We start from the raw sequence: 21,281 nt of genomic DNA, 5'->3' as shown, positions 1-21,281 counted from the left end.
CATGATTGGTGTCACTGGGAGGAATTGTGCCCCATCGTTGGTGTCAATTGGAGGAATAGTGCCCCATTATTGCTGTCTACTGAACAAAACGTGTCCCATCATTGGTGTCAGTGGAAGGTATAGTACCCTATAGTTTTTATAAATTGGAGGAATAGCATCCCATCATTGGTGTGAGTGGGAGGAATAGTGCCCCATCATTGGTGTCAATTAGAGGAAAAGTGCTACATCATTGGTGTTAGTGGAAGGAAGAGTGCCTCATCATTGGTGTCAGTGAGAAGAATAGCACCCCATCATTGGTGTCAGTGGGAGGATAACTGCCCCATCATTGTTGTTAGTGAAAGGAAGTGTGCTTTATCATTGGTGTCAGTTGGAGGAATAGCACCGTAACATTGGTATCAGTGGGAGGAATAGTACCCCATCACTGGTATCAGTGGGAGGAATAGTGCTCCATTGTTGGTGCCAGTGGGAGAAAGTATTTCCAATTGTTGGTGTCATTGAAAGGAATAATGCCCTACCCCTGAATAGTTGGAGTAGAAGGAATTAGGCCCCCTGTTGGTGTCAATGGAAGAAATGGTGCCCGCTTGTTGCTGTCAATAGGAGGAATAGTGCCCCATATGAGTGGGAGAAATGGTGCCCGCTTGTTGCTGTCAATAGGAGGAATAGTACCCCATATCAGTGGGAGAAATGGTGCCCGCTTGTTGCTGTCAATAGGAGGAATAGTGCCCCATATGAGTGGGAGAAATGGTGCCCGCTTGTTGCTGTCAATAGGAGGAATAGTGCCCCATATGAGTGGGAGAAATGGTGCCCGCTTGTTGCTGTCAATAGGAGGAATAGTACCCCATATCAGTGGGAGAAATGGTGCCTTAAGGGCCCGATGAAGACCTGCATAGAGTTGCACTGCCATTGGACAGGACTAAGGAATTCAGGGGAGGTGCTAAAGCCTCATTCTGCTTCTCATATGATTGTATCTACTAGGATTGGGTGGACTCTCTGCTCTCTCCATTCTGACCTTCTAGGAGTCCGGGAACCAGCCCGGCCATTTCCACTCACCACATAGAGGAAAGTTGCCAGGATCACGGCCTTCAGAGCGGCCTCCATGTTCAGCAGGAAGTGGAAGATGACCTGAGAAGACTTCCCTTCCTTCTCTTTGGTGATGACAGCCACAGGCTGGGAGCCGTCCATGCCGAGTATCTGAAGGGGTAGAAGCAGATTACAATAAAGGGGAACTGCAGGCAGATAGAAAAGATACACATGAATTCAGCTATTTTTTTTTATTATTGATTTCAGTCAGATAGAGTCATACAGAGTTAGGAGGAGGAGTTGCTGCCCTAACATTAACTTGTGTGTGTTTAAGCTTTAGTTTGAGCTGCTGAGCTCTGTAAACAAGATTTTTTTTTTTTATCAAAACTGTGGGTGCCTAAGGTAACGAAGTGCCGCGTCCTGCAAAGATGTTGGATCAAAAGTTGGAAGTGAAAAGAATGGACTTTATAGGCACAAATTGTATGAAAAATTTAAAATATTTTTATTGACAAATTAATACATAGTTTATCTACTTTGTATCCGGGCCATTGTAGTTTGACGGCCACAATGTGGCTCCAGTGTCATCTTAAGAGCATTATAGGCCCCCGGGCAATACAGTGCACTGGGGCCCTGTCTACACAATTACGCACGAGAATTACTGACAAAAATCATAACATTTACTGGCAGAACCACATTTTGTACTGCCACTGCAAAAAAAGTACCTAAAATTACAGTTTTCAGTGCCCAACAATGCAAATGTCAGTATTTAAACTATAAACATATAGCTAGTGCTATTAGAAATGTGTTTAAGTTAAACAAAAGTAAAAAAATAAAATGTCTTCATTGACATGAAGGTCAGGTTACTATAACCCAGCCAGCACAGAGTTTCCTCTTACATCAGAGTCTGCAGGATTCCCCCTTACAGTGAAAGGGAACTCTTATGTAAAGGGGAACGCTGCAGATCATGATCTAAGGGGGGAACTCCGATGTGGAGGGGGGCTATGGTGACCAGAGACAACCTTATATCAGAGTCCACTGCTTTCTCTTTCCCACTTACATCAGGGTCCGCAGACTGAGTTCCCCCTTGCATTGTAAGGGGGAATCCTGCAGACTCTGATGTGGGGGGTACTCTGGTAACCAGAGACCACCTTCCTTAGATTAAATACACTAAGGTAAGGGGGGTCACTAATATAGGAGGGGGAACCTTTATATCAGTGCCCCCTTACATTTTTGCATTCACTCCCCCCTTACATCAGCAACCCCCCGCACTCGTGGAGGATCGGATCTTCTCTGTGATTTCCGCGAACTGGGCATGGGCAGTTCTAACCCGTCACTCTCCATAATTTTTTACTGGGGTTGCTGGGCAGCCGGTGGGGCCCCCCAGGCAAGCGGGGCCCCCGGGCAACTTCCCAGCGTGCCCAATGGAAAAGATGGCCCTGTGTGGCTCTACAATGCCGGGAGAATGTCTATTGACGTCCTCGGCTCCTCCGGCCACTGGGGGGCGCGCGTGCCCGCTGCGTCGCTGAGGTGCCGATGCACGTGCCTGGCGGCCGCGATGTCCGTCAGGTACACGCAATCGGCCGTTACACAGCCCAGGACGTGGATCACTGTGTGTAAATTTATAGCACTGTTCGCTGTTTTCTGAGATTGTAGATTTGGGGTTTTCATGAACTGTAAGCCATAATCATCACAATTATGACAAATCACGGCTTGAACTATCTTGCTTTGCATGTAATGAGTCTCTCTCATATATTAGTTTCACCTTTTAAGTTGCATTAGTGAAATAAATGAACTTTTGCACGATATTCAAATTTTTTCGAGTATCACCTGTATGTACTTATCTGTTCTTAGCTGCTGTGTTGTAAAAGCCTGATGTCTAAACAGCTCAAGAGTTCAAAATCAAAACTAAAACACAGAAGTGGGGAAAGTCAGAGCAGTGCCCTTCTCAGTATGGCTCAGTCTAAGTTTTACAATAAGAGAATGCCTGTCCGAGAGGTACGGGGAAGGAGCCAGTTGCCCTCACACACTACTGTGTATGTTTATACATTTTAATTTGAGATTCTGCTTCTAGTTCCCTTCTGCTGCTCAACCCAGTAGTAGCCTCACCTCAATAGTACTGTCTTTGTTGGAGCCCACAGATACGGGCAGCTTGGCGCTGAACACCGGCTCTCCGTTCCCCCTCTCAATGGAAACATTTATATTGCTGGAGGAGGTGAGGATCCTGACAATCCCGATGTGGTGAGCAGGCTGAGCACTGACTTTCAGCTGGGGGAGGCAATATAACATAGCATAAGAATACATAACATAACAATATAATAATAATATAACATAACAATATAATAATAATATAACATAACAATATAATAATAATATAACATAACAATATAATAATAATATGACATAACAATATAATAATAATATAACATAACAATATAATAATAATATAACATAACAATATAATAATAATATAACATAACAATATAATAATAATATGACATAACAATATAATAATAATATGACATAACAATTAGGGTTGTCCCGATACTAGTATCGGTATCGGGGCTGATACTGAGCATTTGCGCGAGTACTTGTACTTGCGCAAATGCTCCCGATGCTTCACCCGATACTTTATTTTTTTATTTTTTCAGAGAGAGAGCGGGCGGAGAGAGAGAGAGATCAGAGCAGTCCTCAAAGAGAAAGCCAAGTGCCTCCCCCCCCCCCGCCGCCGTCTACGTACAGCGTACTTAGCCGCAATGCGCACTGGGAAATGTAGTCGCCCGGCGCATGCGCAGTGTCAAAAAACTTAAAAAAACGTGAGGTCAAGCCTCATTTCCATACAACACGCCCCCCTTTCAAGCAATTTGAATTAGGCGCCCTTACGCCCGCTCGTTTTAGGCTAAACAGGCTAGGCTAGGCCGCCCTAAAGTTAGGCCAATGTGTGTGAATCTACCTATAACTTCCTTCCCTTCTTTCATTGTGAAGAAATGGGAGGGCTCTCAGATGTAAATGGTACTTTTTTTTTTACATTTGTGATCCCTGCGATTGGTCATCACAGTGATCCCAAGGTACAGAGCAGCTCAGGTTGACCCAGTACACCCTGTTGAGCTGTGACAGATTCCACAAGAACAGCCCTCATATTCCTCCACTTTCAACTTTTTACAACAATGTTGTACTTTTAATACATTGCAGCTGATTAAAGTGGTTGTAACCCTAAAAACGCATTTAACTGGCAGCCCCTCTCCTTTATTTGGCAATAACTCACTCTCCAAGTGTTTGTTTAAAAAGATGCCTCTAAAGTGATCTTCAGGCTGCTCTGCTACTACGATCCAGGGCTACAGCGGGAGGACTGTATTTGACACCACAACCTCACAGGCCCTTACACCAAGGTCTCTGTTCAGTTACAATGGGTCTTGCTGAAAGAAATATCGATGGAGCCAATCATTTTGTAATTGCAACTGCTGTATCTAGCAATCTCATGCAACATGCCTGCAGTCTCTGACCATCTCTTGTATTCTGTCCTCAGTCTCTGACCATCTCTTGTATTCTGTCCTCAGTCTCTGACCATCTCTTGTATTCTGTCCCCAGTCTCTGACCATCTCTGGTATTCTGTCCCCAGTCTCTGACCATCTCTTGTATTCTGTCCCCAGTCTCTGACCATCTCTTGTATTCTGTCCCCAGTCTCTGACCATCTCTTGTATTCTTTCCCCAGTCTCTGACCATTTCTTGTATTCTGTCCCCAGTCTCTGACCATCTCTTGTATTCTGTCCCCAGTCTCTGACCGTCTCTTGTATTCTGTCCCCAGTCTCTGACCGTCTCTTGTATTCTGTCCCCAGTCTCTGACCGTCTCTTGTATTCTGTCCCCAGTCTCTGACCGTCTCTTGTATTCTGTCCCCAGTCTGTGACCATCTCTTGTATTCTGTCCCCAGTCTCTGACCAGTCTCTGACCATCTCTTGTATTCTGTCCCCAGTCTCTGACCAACTCTTGTATTCTGTCCCAAGTCTCTGACCATCTCTAGTATTCTGTCCCCAGTCTCTGACCATCTCTTGTATTCTGTCCCCAGTCTATGACCATCTCTTGTATTCTGTCCCCAGTCTCTGACCATCTCTAGTATTCTGTCCCCAGTCTCTGACCATCTCTTGTATTCTGTCCCCAGTCTCTGACCATCTCTAGTATTCTGTCCCCAGTCTCTGACCATCTCTTGTATTCTGTCCCCAGTCTCTGATCATCTCTTGTATTCTGTCCCCAGTCTCTGACCATCTCTAGTATTCTGTCCCCAGTCTCTGACCATCTCTAGTATTCTGTCCCCACTGTCTCTGACCATTTCTTCTATTCTGTCCCCAGTCTCTGACCATTTCCTACAGAATGTCCTCAGTATCTCATCATCTCCTGTAGCATGCCTGCAGTCTGTGACCACCTAGCATAGTATGTCACCATTTTTTTATCATCTCCTGCAGCAGCTGATCTCTGATTATCTCCTGCAGCATGTCCCTGATCTCTGATCATCTCCTGCAGCATGTCCCTGATCTCTGACCATCTCCTGCAGCGTGTCCCTGATCTCTGACCATCTCCTGCAGCATGTCCCTGATCTCTGACCATCTCCTGCAGCATGTCCCTGATCTCTGACCATCTCCTGCAGCATGTCCCTGATCTCTGACCATCTCCTGCAGCATGTCCCTGATCTCTGACCATCTCCTGCAGCATGTCCCTGATCTCTGACCCTCTCCTGCAGCATGTCCCTGATCTCTGACCATCTCCTGCAACATGTCCCTGATCTCTGACCATCTCCTGCAGCATGTCCCTGATCTCTGACCATCTCCTGCAGCATGTCCCTGATCTCTGACCATCTCCTGCAGCATGTCCCTGATCTCTGACCATCTCCTGTAGCATGTCCCTCACCTCTGACCATCTCCTGTAGCATGGCTGAAGTCTCTGATGGTTGTCTAACAATGCATACATTGAATCGCCCATTGGTGATTTCCGGGGGCCACACTTGAATCCCTCTATACCAGTGATGGCGAACCTTGGCACCCCAGATGTTTTGGAACTACATTTCCCATGATGCTCCACTTCACTGCAGAGTGCATGAGCATCATGGGAAATGTAGTTCTAACACATCTGGAGTGCCAAGGTTCGCCATCACTGCTCTATACTGACAAAGTTGACCACCACTCAAGTGTGTCAGGGATGTTTCAATGAGGCTTAGAAAGAGGACAGTGCTGGAACCGGAGAACACACTGGTGCATTTCTGGAAGCTCACCCTGAGATTATATGATTACCATCAGCTACAGAAAAGTACTTAGCAGGCAGACAATTAACCCAACATAGAAATCAGACCCGCTAGCCAATAGGTTAATGCCCCTGATGATGTCTGAATGTAACGTTTTCATGTTCTATAAGGTTTAACGATGAATGAACTCAACTGATTTATAAAGTTAGGAAACTGCCCGGGAACAGAATACTTACATAGGTTTGCCCTCCGCAGCAGCCTCCATCGGAGATCAGGTACAGGGAAACCACGTCCCTCTTGTATGGATTACGAAGGCGAAGGTTCAGTGAAGGTCCACAGCACTCCGACTCCCGCCGTACAGTGAACAGATCCTGCCCGTTCTTGGTCTGAAAAACTGAATGATGGATGAGGTCAATAATTGCTAAAGATTTCCTTTAACCACTTAAGACCCGGACCAATATGCAGGTTAAGGACCAGGCCCCTTTTTGCGATTCGGCGTTGCATTGCTTTAACTGACAATTGCGCGGCCGTGCGACGTGGCTCCCAAACAAAATTGGCGTGCTTTTTCCCCCACAAATAGAGCTTTCTTTTGGTGGTATTTGATCACCTCTGCGGTTTTTATTTTTTGCGCTATAAACAAAAATAGAGCGACAATTTTGAAAAAAAATTCTATATTTTTTACTTTTTGCTGTAATAAATATCCCCCCCAAAAAATATAAAAAAAACACTATTTTTCCTCAGTTTAGGCCGATACGTATTCTTCTACCTATTAAAAAAAAAAAAAAAATCACAATAAGCGTTTATCGATTGGTTTGCGCAAAATTTATAGCGTTTACAAAATAGGGGATAGTTTTATGGCATTTTTATTAATATATATTTTTTTTTTACTACTAATGGTGGCGATCAGCGATTTTTTTCGTGACTGCGACACTATGGCGGACACATCGGACACTTTTGACATATTTTTGGGACCATTGTCATTTTCACAGCGATCAGTGCTATAAAAATGCATTGTTTACTGTGAAAATGACAATTGCAGTCAAGGGGTTAACCACTAAGGTGCACTGTAGGGGTTAAGTGTGACCTCATGTGTGTTTCTAACTGTAGGGGGCGGGGCTGGACGTGTGACATCAGTGATCGTCATTCCCTATATCAGGGAACAGACGATCACTGACATTGCCACAGAGAAGAACGGGGAAGGTGTGTTTACTCTCCGTTCTTCAGCTCCGGGGACTGATCGCGGGACACCTGTGGCGATCGGGTCCCCGGGTCCTGCGGGCGCGGTCACGGAGCTTCGGACTGGGTCGCGAGCGTGCTGCTGGCTCTAAAAGGGGACACATATATACGTCCATGTGCCCAGCCGTGCCATTCTACCGACGTATATCGTCATGCGGCGGTCTTTAAGTGGTTAAACATAAAAGACACGTGTGTGTAAAGGCAGGCGTCCCAATAGTTTTGATAATATAATGTGTGTATGCAGAAAGTACCTAAAAGCTTCTTCTCATTGGCCCGGATTCAGGTAGATTTGCCCCTTTCTTGCGGAGGCGCAGGGCAACGTTTTTGCCCTGCGCCCCCGCAAATTTACTGCGCTACCCGCGATTCACGGAGCAGTAGCTCCGTAAATTGCCTGTGCGCTGTGTAAATTTGCCCTGCGTAAGGGCGTCTAATGTAAATGATCCCGTAGGGGGCGGGAATCATTTAAATTAGGCGCGCTCCCGCGCCGAGCGTAGAGCGCATGCTCCGTCGGGAAACTTTCCCGACGTGTATTGCGGCAAATGACGTCGCAAGGACGTCATTTGCTTCAAAGTGAACGTGAATGGCGTCCAGCGCCATTCACGAATCACTTACGCAAATTACGTAAAAATCGAACGTCGCGACGCGGGAACGACGGGTATACTTTAGCATTGGCTGCCCCTGCTATTAGAAGGGGCAGCCTTACCCTAAACACGCCGTACGGAAACAACGTAAATTGCGTACGCAGGGCTCGCGCAACATTGTGAATCGGTGTTAGTATGCAATTTGCATACTATACACTGAGCACAATGGGAGCGCCCCCTAGCGGCCATCGCAAGAATGCAGCCTAAAATCTGCGTGGCATAAGAGCCTTATGCCACGCAGATTTTAGGCTGCAGTCTGCGTTACGATGTTCCTGAATCAGGAGCATTCGTAACGCCGGGGCAAGTAAGCAATTGCGCTGTGTAACCTATGGTTACGCAGGCGCAATTGCTTCTTGAATCCGGGCCATTGTCCCCATATTGACTGACTATAAAAGAACGCATCATAATAAATATCAGTTAGGCTTCATTTCCACTGATGTTTTTACAGCCACTTTTCTGAGCGTTTTTTACAGCTTAAAAACGCCTGTCCATGTTATTCTATGGCATCATGCCCACATAGGCATTTTTGAGCTGTAAAAAAAACACAGGACCAGGGCGTTCTGAAGCTCCAGAGTAGAGCTGTAAAAACGCCAGACGTTAAAAAACACTCAAAAACGCTCAAAAACATGCGAAAACGCTCAAAAACGCTCAAAAACGCTACCGTTGCGTTTTTGAGCTCCAGCTCAAGAAATAAATAAATAAACATGGACAGGCGTTTTTAAGCTGTAAAAAAGGCTAAAGAAAGTGGCTGTAAAAACGTCCATGGAAATGAAGCCTAAAAACCCCCCAGCCCAGCCCATGAGGACAATAATAGTCATCATATATAAAGGATATCACAGTGCTGTAAAGCGTACGCAGTACGTAGCGCAATGATAATAAAGAGTAGATACATAGTCCTACAGATACAACCGGCCCTGTGAGGGAAACCATACTGCTGATGCGGCCCCCGATGAATTTGAGTTTGACACCCCTGGCCTAGAGAATAATGTGGCGGTCATTGCAATGCTTTTGGTCACACCGTATTTGCGCAGCAGTGTGAAAGATCATGTTACGCCGAGTAAATTGATACCGAACATGTCACGCTTCAAAATTGCACCTGCTCGTGGAACGGCGACAAACTTTTACCCTTAAAAATCTCCATAGGCAAAGTTTAAACAATTCTACAGGATGCATGTGTTGAGTTACAGAGGAGGTCTAGAGCTAGAATTATTGCTCTCTAATGATCGCGGCGATACCTCACATGTGTGGTTTGAACACCGTTTTCATATGCAGGTGCTGCTCACGTATGCTTGTCGGGACGGGGCGCTTTAAAAAATATATAATTTTCTTATTATTTATTTTACTTTATTTTATTTTATTTATTTATTTTTAATTGGGTCACTTTTATTCCTATTACAAGGAATGTAAACATCCCTTGTAATAGAAAAAAGCATGACAGGTCCTCTGGGGTCAAAAAGACCTCACATCTCATATTTACACTAAAATGCAATAATAAAAAAATGGCCCTTTAAGAGCTATGGGCGGAAGTGACGTTTTGACCCTGACTAATGTGAGCTCTGGATTAAAGGCGAGTATTGCATCAAAAGTGTTTTTTCATTAAAGGAAAAGGAAGCTCTATAATACTCTCTATTCATTCCCTTCTCTTACCTTTATCCTTTAACGTCACTTCTTCCACCTAAAAGTAAATAAAGAAATGTATTTTAAAATTATTATTTTGGTAATATTTTTATTTTATTTGTTTCCTGTTTCTGTGTTATGCTTTTATATATTGTTATATTTCATAAATGTGTCTCTTATTTCTATCTATTTATAAGGTAATCTACCCAAAACCGATGTTCCGGTTATGAGTGGACTCTGGGGGTCTGGAGCAAACACAGGCTTCTTATATTTTTTTTATAATTTTAATAATAAAATGTTTCCCTCTTAAATAGCACAGCTCTTATGTTCCCCCAAAATGTGTTTTTTCAGTGTTTGATGGATACTGGAGAGGCATTATGAGGGGTTCCCATCATCTCTATACTTAATTCCCAGGTCTGTACACTTGCTGTGCTCATTATGAGGGGTTCTCACCATCCCTGTGCCGAGTTCCCAGTAGGGCTAGGGAAAAAAATCGATTTGAATTGATTAAAATTTTGATCAAAACTATTTTTTTTTTCCATAGGTCGGCGCTACGCGGACTAAGCCGAAGCCGCGGCCTCGCCTAAAAAATCCTGCCCGCAGCTCGCCGCGACCCTGGGAAAAGGCCTTTTCTCAAGATCGCGGCGAGCTGCGGGCAGGATTTCCTAGGCGAGGCCGCGGCATCGACCTAGTCTGCTGCCTATTCCCAGGATCGCGGCGAGCAGGACTTTTTAGGCGAGGCCGTGGCTTCGGCCTAGTCCGCTGCCTTTTCCCAGGATCGCGGCGAGCAAAATTTTTTAGGCGAGGCCGCGCGTGGATTCGGCCTAGTACGTGGCCTTTTCCCAGGACCGCGGCGAGCAGGATTTTTTAGGTGAGGACTCGGCTTCGGCCTAGTCCGTGGCCTTTTCCCAGGATCGCGGCAAGCTAAGGGCATTATTTTTTTACCTAAAAACTTAGGACCGGCGCGGTGTCCATGGGGGGAAAAAAAAAAACACGATTTGTATTGTGAATCAATTTTTTTTTTTAAATCGCAGATTTTTTGCCTAAAATCGCCCAGCCCTAGCTTCCAGGTCTGTACACCTGCTGTGCCCATTATGAGGCGTTCCTACCATCCCTACGCTGAGTTCCCGGGTCTGTACACCTGCTGTGCCCATTATGAGGGGTTCCCACCATCCCTGTGCTGAGTTCCCAGGTCTGTACACCTGCTGTGCCCATTATGAGGAGTTCCCACCATTCTTCCATGATTTCTTTTTTATTATGGAGAACTCAACAGGAGGGTTGGAGCACTCAAAGGTTGGGAAGGACACCCAAAATCAGGGAATATGTTCTAGGATGACTGTACCCCTGTGCACAAAATTAGCAACATAAAGACATGGTCTGATGAGTTTGGGGTGGAGGACCCTGAACATCTTTAAAATTAATTGGGACTCTGATTGAGAAGAGAAGACCCGATTATCAGGTCTTCTCCCCCAACAACAGTCCCTGACCTCACAATGCTCTTTTGGCTAAATTGCAGAAATTCCCAGAGCCAAAAAAGACATGTCTGCAACCCCCGCCCCACCATATTACCAACCTCTGCCAGACACTCCAGTCCTGGTGGCACCATAGCGGTAGATTTGGAGAAGGTGGAGCCATTCTGCCATTGTGGTTGAGACTGGATAGGTCCAGGATATCCTGCAACAACAAACAAAAATAATACCGTGCAGCAAAAGTATTGGAGGTTTCTACAGAGCAAAAAAGGGTCACACACAACCTAGTAAGGAAGGGTTAGAACCCCTGTGATTTTTTTCCCTAAAAGTTGACAGCTGTCACCAGTACAGGAATAGAGGGGAATCTTCCGGTGGGGACCCCTTTGGCAGTTGACTAAGAGGGGATCTCCACAGCTGAAGTATAATCTGCTTATAGTTTGCCTGTGTGTTCTTCTGTCCAGATTCTGATAAGCCTCGAACCCACAGACCCCCCACAACTGCCGAGCCAGGGTCATGAGTAAAAGGCCCTTGTCATTAACAAGGCGATATGCCAGGTGGGGTCTGAGGTACTCCCCATGTTGAGGGCATATGGCCTAGTATGATTTGGGGCGGGGGATGGGTGGACACATTCCCACCTCACTTTCCCAGCCTGCCGAGCTACAAGCTTAGATAAGGGTTGAAAGTAAAGCTTACCTCAGTTTTTATTACAGTCTTTTCTACAAGGGTCTGGTGTGTATTGTTTGCAGGGTGGGTCTCAAGTTTTCTTTATTTTGGTGTAGGGTTCTCCCTTCAAACCTGGAATCGAATTTAGCGAGGACCTCCTGCCTTTTTTTTTTTAGCAACAACCCGTGTGTATAATGTATAATGCGAGGGATATTTATTACATGTGTAATGAGTGAGATATGTATGACATGTTTAACATACAATGGGTATAGAAAAGAATCACCCCCTTTAAAATAATCACATTTTGTTGCTTTGCAGCCTGAAATGAACAGCTGTATATACTCAGTGCAACATATAACATCCAAGTGAGGCTGGGTTCACACTACTACACTACTTTCATCCTACTTTGCTCTGTGTTCAATGTTTCCCTATGAGAGTGTCTTGTAGTGTCCTACACAAGTCGGTCCGACTTTGAAAATGCTCCCTGTACTACTTTTGGTCCTACATTGATCCTACTTCAGGCCCATTGAATATCATTGAAGTTGGACCAAAGTAGTATCCTGTTCATGAAAGTAGGATGACTGTAGGACCAATGTAGGATAAATGTAGGACCAATCTAGCAGAGCAAAGTAGGATGAAAGTAGTGTAGTAGTGTGAACCCAGCCTCAAAGATGAAGGTGAAGTGAAAAAATACCAGCATGTCAGAAAAAAAATCTAAAACAGAATCACTGAGTTGGAAAAAGGATCACCCCCTTGTGTCAGTATTTTGTTGAACCACCTTTTGCTTTAATTCCAGCCTTTAGTCTGTTGGGATTTGTCTCTACTAGCTTTGCACATCTAGACTTTGCAATATTTGCTCACTCTTCTTTGCCGAACTGCTCAAGTTTCGGTACATTTGATGGTGACGGTTTGTGGACTGCAGTCTTCAAGTCATTCCACTGATTTTCAATGGGGTTTAAGTCTGGGCTCTGATTAGGCCATTTTCTCCTTTAACCACTATGTGCTTATTGTTGCTGTGTGCTTTGGGTCATTGCAGGGTTGTCGGGAGGGGGCTTGGGGGGGCTGAAGCCCTGAATGGGTCCCTGAAAAGCCCTGAGTCTCATGCATGCAGGTCTCCATTGTTAGTCCCGAGCGAGCGGCGGGACCGATCTAATCCAGAGCACCGCCGAATGTGGCCGAGTGCCATAGCAGGTCCTGCCTTCTGGAGCCTGCGCAACGACTATGATGGACGTCCCACTGGTCCAATGCTGGGACTATGGGACGTGTGACGTCTATCATAGGCACTGCAGGCTCCAGAAGGTGGCGCTCGGGCGGGCGGCTCTCCTCTCTGCTCCTCCTCAGCTCTCCTCCCCTCCAGGTTCCTTGGCTCTCCTCCCCTCCAGGCTCCTTGGCTCTCCTCCCCTCCAGGCTCCTTGGCTCTCCTCCCCCCCAGGCTCCTTGGCTCTCCTCTCCTCCAGGCTCCTTGGCTCTCCTCCCCTCCAGGCTCCTTGGCTCTCCTCCCCTCCAGGCTCCTTGGCTCTCCTCCCCTCCAGGCTCCTTGGCTCTCCTCCCCTCCAGGCTCCTTGGCTCTCCTCCCCTCCAGGCTCCTTGGCTCTCCTCCCCTCCAGGCTCCTTGGCTCTCCTCCCCACCAGGCTCCTTGGCTCTCCTCCCCTCCAGGCTCCTTGGCTCTCCTCCCCTCCAGGCTCCTTGGCTCTCCTCCCCTCCAGGCTCCTTGGCTCTCCTCTCCTCCAGGCTCCTTGGCTCTCCTCTCCTCCAGGCTCCTTGGCTCTCCTCTCCTCCAGGCTCCTTGGCTCTCCTCTCCTCCAGGCTCCTTGGCTCTCCTCCCCTCCAGGCTCCTTGGCTCTCCTCCCCTCCAGGCTCCTTGGCTCTCCTCTCCTCCAGGCTCCTTGGCTCTCCTCTCCTCCAGGCTCCTTGGCTCTCCTCTCCTCCTCGGCTCTCCTCTCTTCCTCGGCTCCTCCTCTGATGACTGACTGTCTGCTGCGACACCGCACCCCACGGCTGAGGTAGGTCAGACAGTGTAGGTATGTAGGTCAGTGTATGTCAGGTAGGTCAGAGTATGTAGGTCACTACCGACAGTGTATGTAGGTCACTACTGTCAGTGTATATAGGTCAGGTAGGTCACGGCCCAGCCCAAAAAAAAGCCTGTGTCACATACAATATCTCTCATCTTTTTTTTAAATCCTGACTCGAGTGTTGTCTCACAAAACTAGCAGGATTCAAGCCACAGCTGTACCGCATTTGGCCTGAGGTGGGGGGCGCCGGAGCAGAAATACTCTTAAAAACCCCATTCCCAAGCCTTTCGGGGGTTTTCCGAGTTCAGCTGAGGTGTTCCTTGAGCCTTTTCGAGTATTTGAGGCTCTCTGGCGCCCCCCACCTCTCCCCACATGCGGTATTGCATGACATAGAAGTCAATACGGAACAAATTATTTTCGTTTTCCATTGACTACCATGGGGAAACTCACTTTGATATGCGATTGCTTTGGAATAAGAGCATTCTCCTGGAACGGATTATGCTCATAATCCAAGGTTCCACTGTACTTATATAGCACCGCCAATTTACATTGTACATTCACATCAGTCCCTACCCTCAAGGAGCTTACACTCTAAGGTCCCTAACTCACACTTATACATACACATATTAGGGACAATTTAGACAGGATACAATTAACCTACCAGCATGTTTTTGGAGCAACATCCTGATCCAGAGAGGGTCTGTGTTGTACCAAATACCTTCCACTTCTTAATATTAGACTTCACTGTGCTTTTAGGCATGGACAAAGCCTTTGACATGTTTTTATATCCATCTCCTGACTTGTGCCTGTCCACAACTTTATCCCGGAGATCCTGTGACATTGCTTTGCCACCCATAGTTGATTGTTTGCTTCAGTTGCACTACCAGAAACTGAAATGCTCCAGGAAAGCTCTTTTCATGCTGAGCTAATCAAAATGACCACAGCTGATTACAGTTGAAAGGCAATCTGCTTTGTGTGCCATTGAGAAGGTGATTAGCTGCACCTGAATGAGTTTATAAGTCATTTTTAGGGTGGGGTGATCATTTTTCAAACTCAGTGATTCTTTTTTTTGAATGATCTTTATTTATTTTTCTGACATATTGGTGTTCTATCTTTCACTTGGATGTTATAAGTTGCACTGAGTAAATACAGATGGATAAAACAAAAACTGTGTCTGTCCTCATTTCAGGCAGCAACATTTTTTTTTTTTTTTTGGGGGGGGGGGGGGGTGATTCTTTTTTAAACCCACTATACAGGATGGCCCGGATTCACAGAGAACGGGCGCACATTACGCCGCCGTAGCGCATCTCAATGTACGCTACGCCGACGCAGCGCAGAGAGGCAAGCATGGAATTCAGGAAGCCAGTGCTCCCAAAGCTGCGTCGGCGTGGCATAGATTTCGAAGGCGCAGGCCGGCGTAGGTGGAAGTGGGCTTGCCCCATGCAAATGAGGCGTGACCCCATGCAAATGATGCTTTGAGAGCCAGACAAGTACGTTGAATGAACTGCGCATGTGTCGTGTCTTGGACGCATCCCTGTGCGCATGCTCATAACCACGTCGGAACATCTACCTAAGATACGCCGGATCACTGCCTACGCCATGAACGTAATCTACGCCCATCCAGACACACGTCCAACGTAAACTACGTAAAAACCGCCGGCTTCTGTTCCCTGATGCAGACCTTTACATGTCTGCTGCTGAGTTACACCTCCTTTATGGGGCTTAACTTTACGCCGGACGTACAACTTACGCGCACCTCTCGTAGCCTGCGTCGGGCGGGCGCAGGTTCGTGAATCGCCGTATTTTCCTCATTTGCATATTTGAATGGCTAATCAATGGCAGCGGCACCATGCGGCCAGCGTAAATGTGCGCCCACCCTACGCCGGCGTAGGCAAGTTACGTCGGCGGGATTAAGCCTGTTTTTAGGCGTATCTTAGTTTGTGGGTCCGGCGCACAGATACGACGGCGCATATTTGCACTTACGCGGCTTATCTGGAGATACGTAGGCGCAAGTGCTTTGTGATTCCGGGCTGATATGTATTTTTTACTATGTAAAACTAAAATTCCAGTCCTTACCTGCAGACATGTTTTCCTGAAGACTAAATCAGAATCAATTTCTGGCACTAATAAGATAAAATAAAGATGATCAGTGTGACAAGAAGTATTTACATTTTCATTCAATTCATTCTTAATGGCGCCCCCAATGGCACCAAGTACAATGTTTTGGCGCAACATGATTTTAACAAAGGGTCATGCACTTCTTCTGTGTGATCTTTGTACATGGGCCAGGACATTGAAATGAATGGGCTACGTTAAGCTGGAAACGCAGAATCACCCAAAAACAGACAAGTACTGTCACATATAAATACACTATATTAGCAAAAGTTTTGGGACGCCTGCCTTTACACGCACATGAACTTTATTGCCATCCTGGTCTTAGTCCGTAGGGTTCAATATTGAGTTTGCCCCGCCCGTTGCAGCTATACCAGCTTCAACTCTTCTGGGAAAGCTGTCCACAAGGTTTAGGAGTGTATCTATGGGATGTTTCACCATTCTTCCAGAAGCCCAATTGTAAGGTCAGACACTGATGTTGGACGAGAAGGCCTGGCTCACAGTCTCCGCTCTAAGGCTGGATTCACACCTATGCATTTTTTGTGTTTTTTGCATTATTCAGATTTGCAAAATGCGAAAAGCACTAAAACTGCCTAGGTGTGAATCCAGCCTTATTCATCCCAAAGGTGTTCTATCAGGTTGAGGTCAGGACTCTGTGCAGACCAGTCAAGAAGGGAAATGGAAGGAAAAGGTAAGTGAGCCAACAATCCACTAGCTTAACCACTTCCATACCAGGCACTTACGCCCCTTCCTGCCCAAGCCAATTTTCAGCTTTCAGCACTGTCACACTTTGAATGATAATTGCGCGGTCGTGCTACATTGTACCCAAACAATTTTTTTATCATTTTGTTCCCACAAATAGAGCTTTCTTTTGGTTTTATTTGATCACCTCTGCGGTTTTTATTTTTTGCGCTATAAACAAAAGAAGAGTGACAATTTTAAAAAAAAACACTATTTTTTACTTTTTTATTTAATAAATATCACAATTTTTTTTAAAAAAACTTTTTTTTCCCTCAGTTTAGGCCGATACGTATTCTTCTACATATTTTTGGTAAAAAAAAAATCGCAATGATCATATATTGATTGGTTTGCGCAAAAGTTATAGCGTTTACAAAATAGCTGATAGATTTATGGCATTTTTATTTTATTAATTTTTTTACTAGTATTGGCGGCGATTTGCGATTTTTTTACTGTCACCGTGACATTGCGGCGAACACATCGGACACTTTTGACACGTTTTTGGCGCCATTTACATTTATACAGCGATTAATGCGATAAATATGCACTAATTACTGTATAAATGTGCCTGGCATTCAAGGGGTTAACACTAGGGGGTGAGGGAGGGGTTAATATGTATACCTGTATTGTGTTCTAACTGTAGGGGAAAGGGGGGTGACTGGGGGAGGTGACCGATCTATGTCCCTATGTACAAGGGACACAGATCGATCTCCTCTCTCCCCTGACAGGACGTGGAGCTCTGTGTTTACACACAGAGCTCCACGTCCCTGCTCTGTCGTTACCGATCGCGGGTACCTGGCGGACATCGCGACCGCCAGGCACGCGCATCGGCATCTCGGGGACGCGCCGGGCGCGCGCGCGCCCCCCAGTGGCCGCAGGAATACAGGACGTCAATTGACGTCCTGTTGAATATTCAGAGTCACCGTGGAGCCGTCATTTGACGATGGCCCGGTACTCTAGTGGTTAAAGGAACTTTTTTAGAAAATAAAAAACAACCCCTTTAACCACTAGGCGACCAGCTCATATATACTGCGGCAGGTCGGCTCTCTTGCTCGAATCGACGTACGTGTACGTCGGTCCGTGCAAGGAGTATAGCGGGCGAGAGCGTGCCCGCGGGTCCTGCAGACTTGATGTCCGCCGACGAACCGCGATCGTGGTGAGGAGAGGCAGAACGGGGAACTGCCTATGTAAACAAGACGATTCCCCGTTCTGCCAGATGACATGACAGAGATTTACTATTCCCAGTGATCTCTGTCATGTCTGGTAGCCCATCCCCCCTACAGTTAGAACACACCCAGGGAACACATTTATCCCCTTGACCGCCCCCCCCCCCCCCTTAGTTTTAAATCTGTGGATTTTTGTCCGAAGGGCATTGGCTGTGAACTTGTTCTGCATACAGACGGCAGAACTTTTTCAGCCAACATTCACGAAACAACGTGGTTTTTCTGCTCTTTAGCGCCACCCTTTGGGCAACTTCTGCTAATGTTGTCTGATGGTTAGCATTGGTTCTGAGCATGCGTGTTTGCACTTAGGATTTTAGGCTCGATTCACACCTATGCATGTTGCTTTTGAGCGTTTTTGCAGTGCTTTTTGCGGTGCTTGCAATTTTTGACTTGCGTTTTTACCGCGATTTGCGTTTTAATTATTTTTTTACATCAATTTTAATTTTTTTACATTTCTTTTAAAAACCAGGTTAAAAACAAAAAACGCAAATAGCGGCAAAAACTTGTCAAAATCGCGCTAAAAACGCGGTACTTGCGTTTTGGATGCGGGTCCATTGAATTCTATTACATGCAAAATGCTGCTTTTTGCGGAAAAAAAAGTCCCCGACCCTTTCCAAAAACGCAGAGGCACAAAAAAGCATTGATGTGAACATGTTCCATAGGAACCCATGTTAAAAAAAATTCCCTGCTTTTCTGCAAAATGCACCAAAAAACGCATTAGTGTGAATCGAGCCTTAGTCCGATGGATTTGTGTACACACAATCGGATAATCCGACGGAAGACATTTGTTGTCGGACAATTTGAGAGCATGCACAGCCAACATTTGTTGTCAGAAAAAAAAAAATCTTAGTTTAGGCCGCTATATATTCTTCTACATATTTTTGGTAAAAATAAAAAAAGGCGTATATTGTTTGCACAAAAGTTATAGGCCCAGATTCTCAAAGGGCTTACGACGGCGCAACGCCATGTACGCCGTCGTAAGTCCTAATCGGGGCCGTCGTATCTATGCGACTGATTCTTAGACTCAGTTAGGCATAGATAACCATTAGATCCGACAGGCGTTAGGCTCTTATGCTGTCGGATCTTAAATGCAATTCGTTTTTTTGGCCGCTAGGTGTCGCCTCCGTCGTTTTCGCCGTCGAGTATGCAAATTAGCTAGATACGCGAATTCCCGAACCTACGCGCGGCTGACGCAGTGAAGTTACGACGTTTACGTTAGACTTGTCACGGCGTAAAGTTGCCCCTGCTATATGGTGGCGCAACCAATGTTAGGTATGGCCGTTGTTCCCGCGTCAAAATTTAAAAATTTACGTTGTTTGCGTAAGTCGTCCGTGAATGGGGCTGGACGCCATTTACGTTCACGTCGAAACCAATGACGTCCTTGCGACGTCATTTGGAGCAATGCACCCTGTGATATTTTACGGACGGCGCATGCGCAGTACGTTCGGCTTAATTTAAATGCTCCACGCCCCCTACCCGGCGAATTTGAATTAGGCGGGCTTGCGCCGGGTGATTTACGCTAGGCCGCTTTGAGAATAAAGCACTTGCCTGTAAAACTTGCGGCGGCGTAACGTAAATCAGATACGTTACGCCCGCCCAGTTTTGCGCAATTGTATGAGAATCTGGGCCATAGCGTCTACAATCTACAGGATAAATTTAGAGACTTTTTTTATTGTTTTTACTGGTAATGGTAGCAATCTACGATTTTTAGCGGGACTGCGACATTGCGGCGTACAGAAATTCCGTCAACAATTGTCCGATGGAGCATACAGACGGTCGGATTATCCGACAAAACACGTCCATCAGACAATTGTTTTTGGAATATCCGATTAGCCTTAACCACCTCCATACCGGGCCTATTTTGGCACTTCTCTCCTACATGCATAAATCATCATTTTTTGGTTAGAAAATTACTCAGAACCCCCAAACACTATATATGTTTTTTTAGCAGACACCCTAGGGAATAAAATGGCGGCCATTGCAACTTTTTGTCTCGCACAGTATTTGCGCAATAATTTTTCAAACGCCTTTTTTTGGGGAAAAAAACGGTTTTGTGAATTAAAAAATAACAAAACAGTAAAGTTGCCCAATTTTTTTGTATAATGTGAAAGATGAAGTTATGCCGAGTAAATAGATACCTAGCATGTCATGCTTTAAAATTGCGCACACTCATGAAATGGCGCCAAACATCAGTACTTAAAAATCTCCATAGGCGTCGCTTATTTTTTTTTTACAAGCTACAAATTTAGAGTTACAGAGGAGGTCTAGTGCTAGAATTGTTGCTGGCGCTCTAACGCACGCTCTAACGCACGCGGCGATACCTCACATGTGTTGTTTGAATATGTGGGCGGGACTTACGTGTGTGTTCGCTTCTAAACGCGAGCTACCGGGGATAGGGGCGTTTAAAACATTTTTTTTTATTATTTTATTTTACTCAATTTCTTTTATTTTTACACTTTTTCTGACATTTTTTTTTTTGATCACTTTTATTCCTATTACTATTAATGTAAACATCCCGTAATAGGAATCACTGTGACAGGTCCTCTTTATGGAGAGATGCGGGGTCAATAAGACCCCACATCTCTCCTCCAGGCTGGAAAGCATTAGATCGTGAAAAAAAATTCACCGATCTAATGCTTTCAGCCGCGATTGCGGCTGTGTTTACATTCCAGGACCCGGGCGTGACGTCATAACATCGCGCCCGGGCCTCCGACGATCATAGAGATGACTGGTGACCATCTGGTCACCAGTCTACTCTATGGTTTCCATCGGACGCCGGCGGATCGTTTCTCCGGGTCTCCGATGGCACGGGAGAGCCCGAAGAAGCACCGGATGGCGGCGGGAGGGGGGGGCGTCCCCTCCCGCCACCTATAAGAATGATCAAGCGGAGGAACCGCCGCTATGATCGTTCTTATGGTGCAGGGATTCGCCGGCTGAAGAGATTGATATCTGAATGATGCCTGTGGCTGCAGGCATCATTCAGATATCCCCACTGAAAGTCCAGGACGTCAGATGACGTCCTTGGGCTGGAAGTGGTTAATAATGTCACTGGTCCCCAAAAAGTGTCATTTGGGGGTCAGATTTGTCTGCCGCAATGTCGCAGTCCCGAAAAAAATCGTAGATTGCTACCATTATCAGTAAAAACAATAAAAAAAAGTCTCTAAATTTATCCTGTAGTTTGTAGACGCTATAACTTTTGTGCAAACCAATCAATAAACGCTTATTGTGATTTTTTTCTTTTTCTTTACCAAAAATATGTAGAAGAATACGTATCGGCCTAAACCAGAGATATGCAATTAGTGGACCTCCAGCTGTTGCAAA

General features: G+C 45.8%; 1 protein-coding gene across 1 annotated transcript in view; it reads right to left on the bottom strand.

Moving 5' to 3' along the window:
* LOC120930630 overlaps positions 1-21,281 on the bottom strand; it is a 74,430-nt gene that overhangs the window by 31,222 nt on the left and 21,927 nt on the right. The window contains exons 2-7 of the mRNA XM_040341805.1: positions 15,964-16,010; positions 11,316-11,416; positions 9,773-9,800; positions 6,485-6,642; positions 3,127-3,285; positions 1,051-1,191 (exon numbers count right to left, since the gene is read on the bottom strand). Of these exons, the coding sequence (XP_040197739.1) occupies positions 1,051-1,191; positions 3,127-3,285; positions 6,485-6,642; positions 9,773-9,800; positions 11,316-11,416; positions 15,964-15,973 (597 nt within the window). The 5' untranslated portion in view covers positions 15,974-16,010. The remainder of the gene's footprint in view (positions 1-1,050; positions 1,192-3,126; positions 3,286-6,484; positions 6,643-9,772; positions 9,801-11,315; positions 11,417-15,963; positions 16,011-21,281) is intronic.

This window comes from Rana temporaria, chromosome 3 (genome assembly GCF_905171775.1).
Source record: "Rana temporaria chromosome 3, aRanTem1.1, whole genome shotgun sequence".
Lineage (NCBI taxonomy): Eukaryota > Metazoa > Chordata > Amphibia > Anura > Ranidae > Rana > Rana temporaria.
The sequence above is the reverse complement of the archived record's forward strand: the minus strand, read 5'-3'. Positions and strand labels throughout refer to the sequence as shown.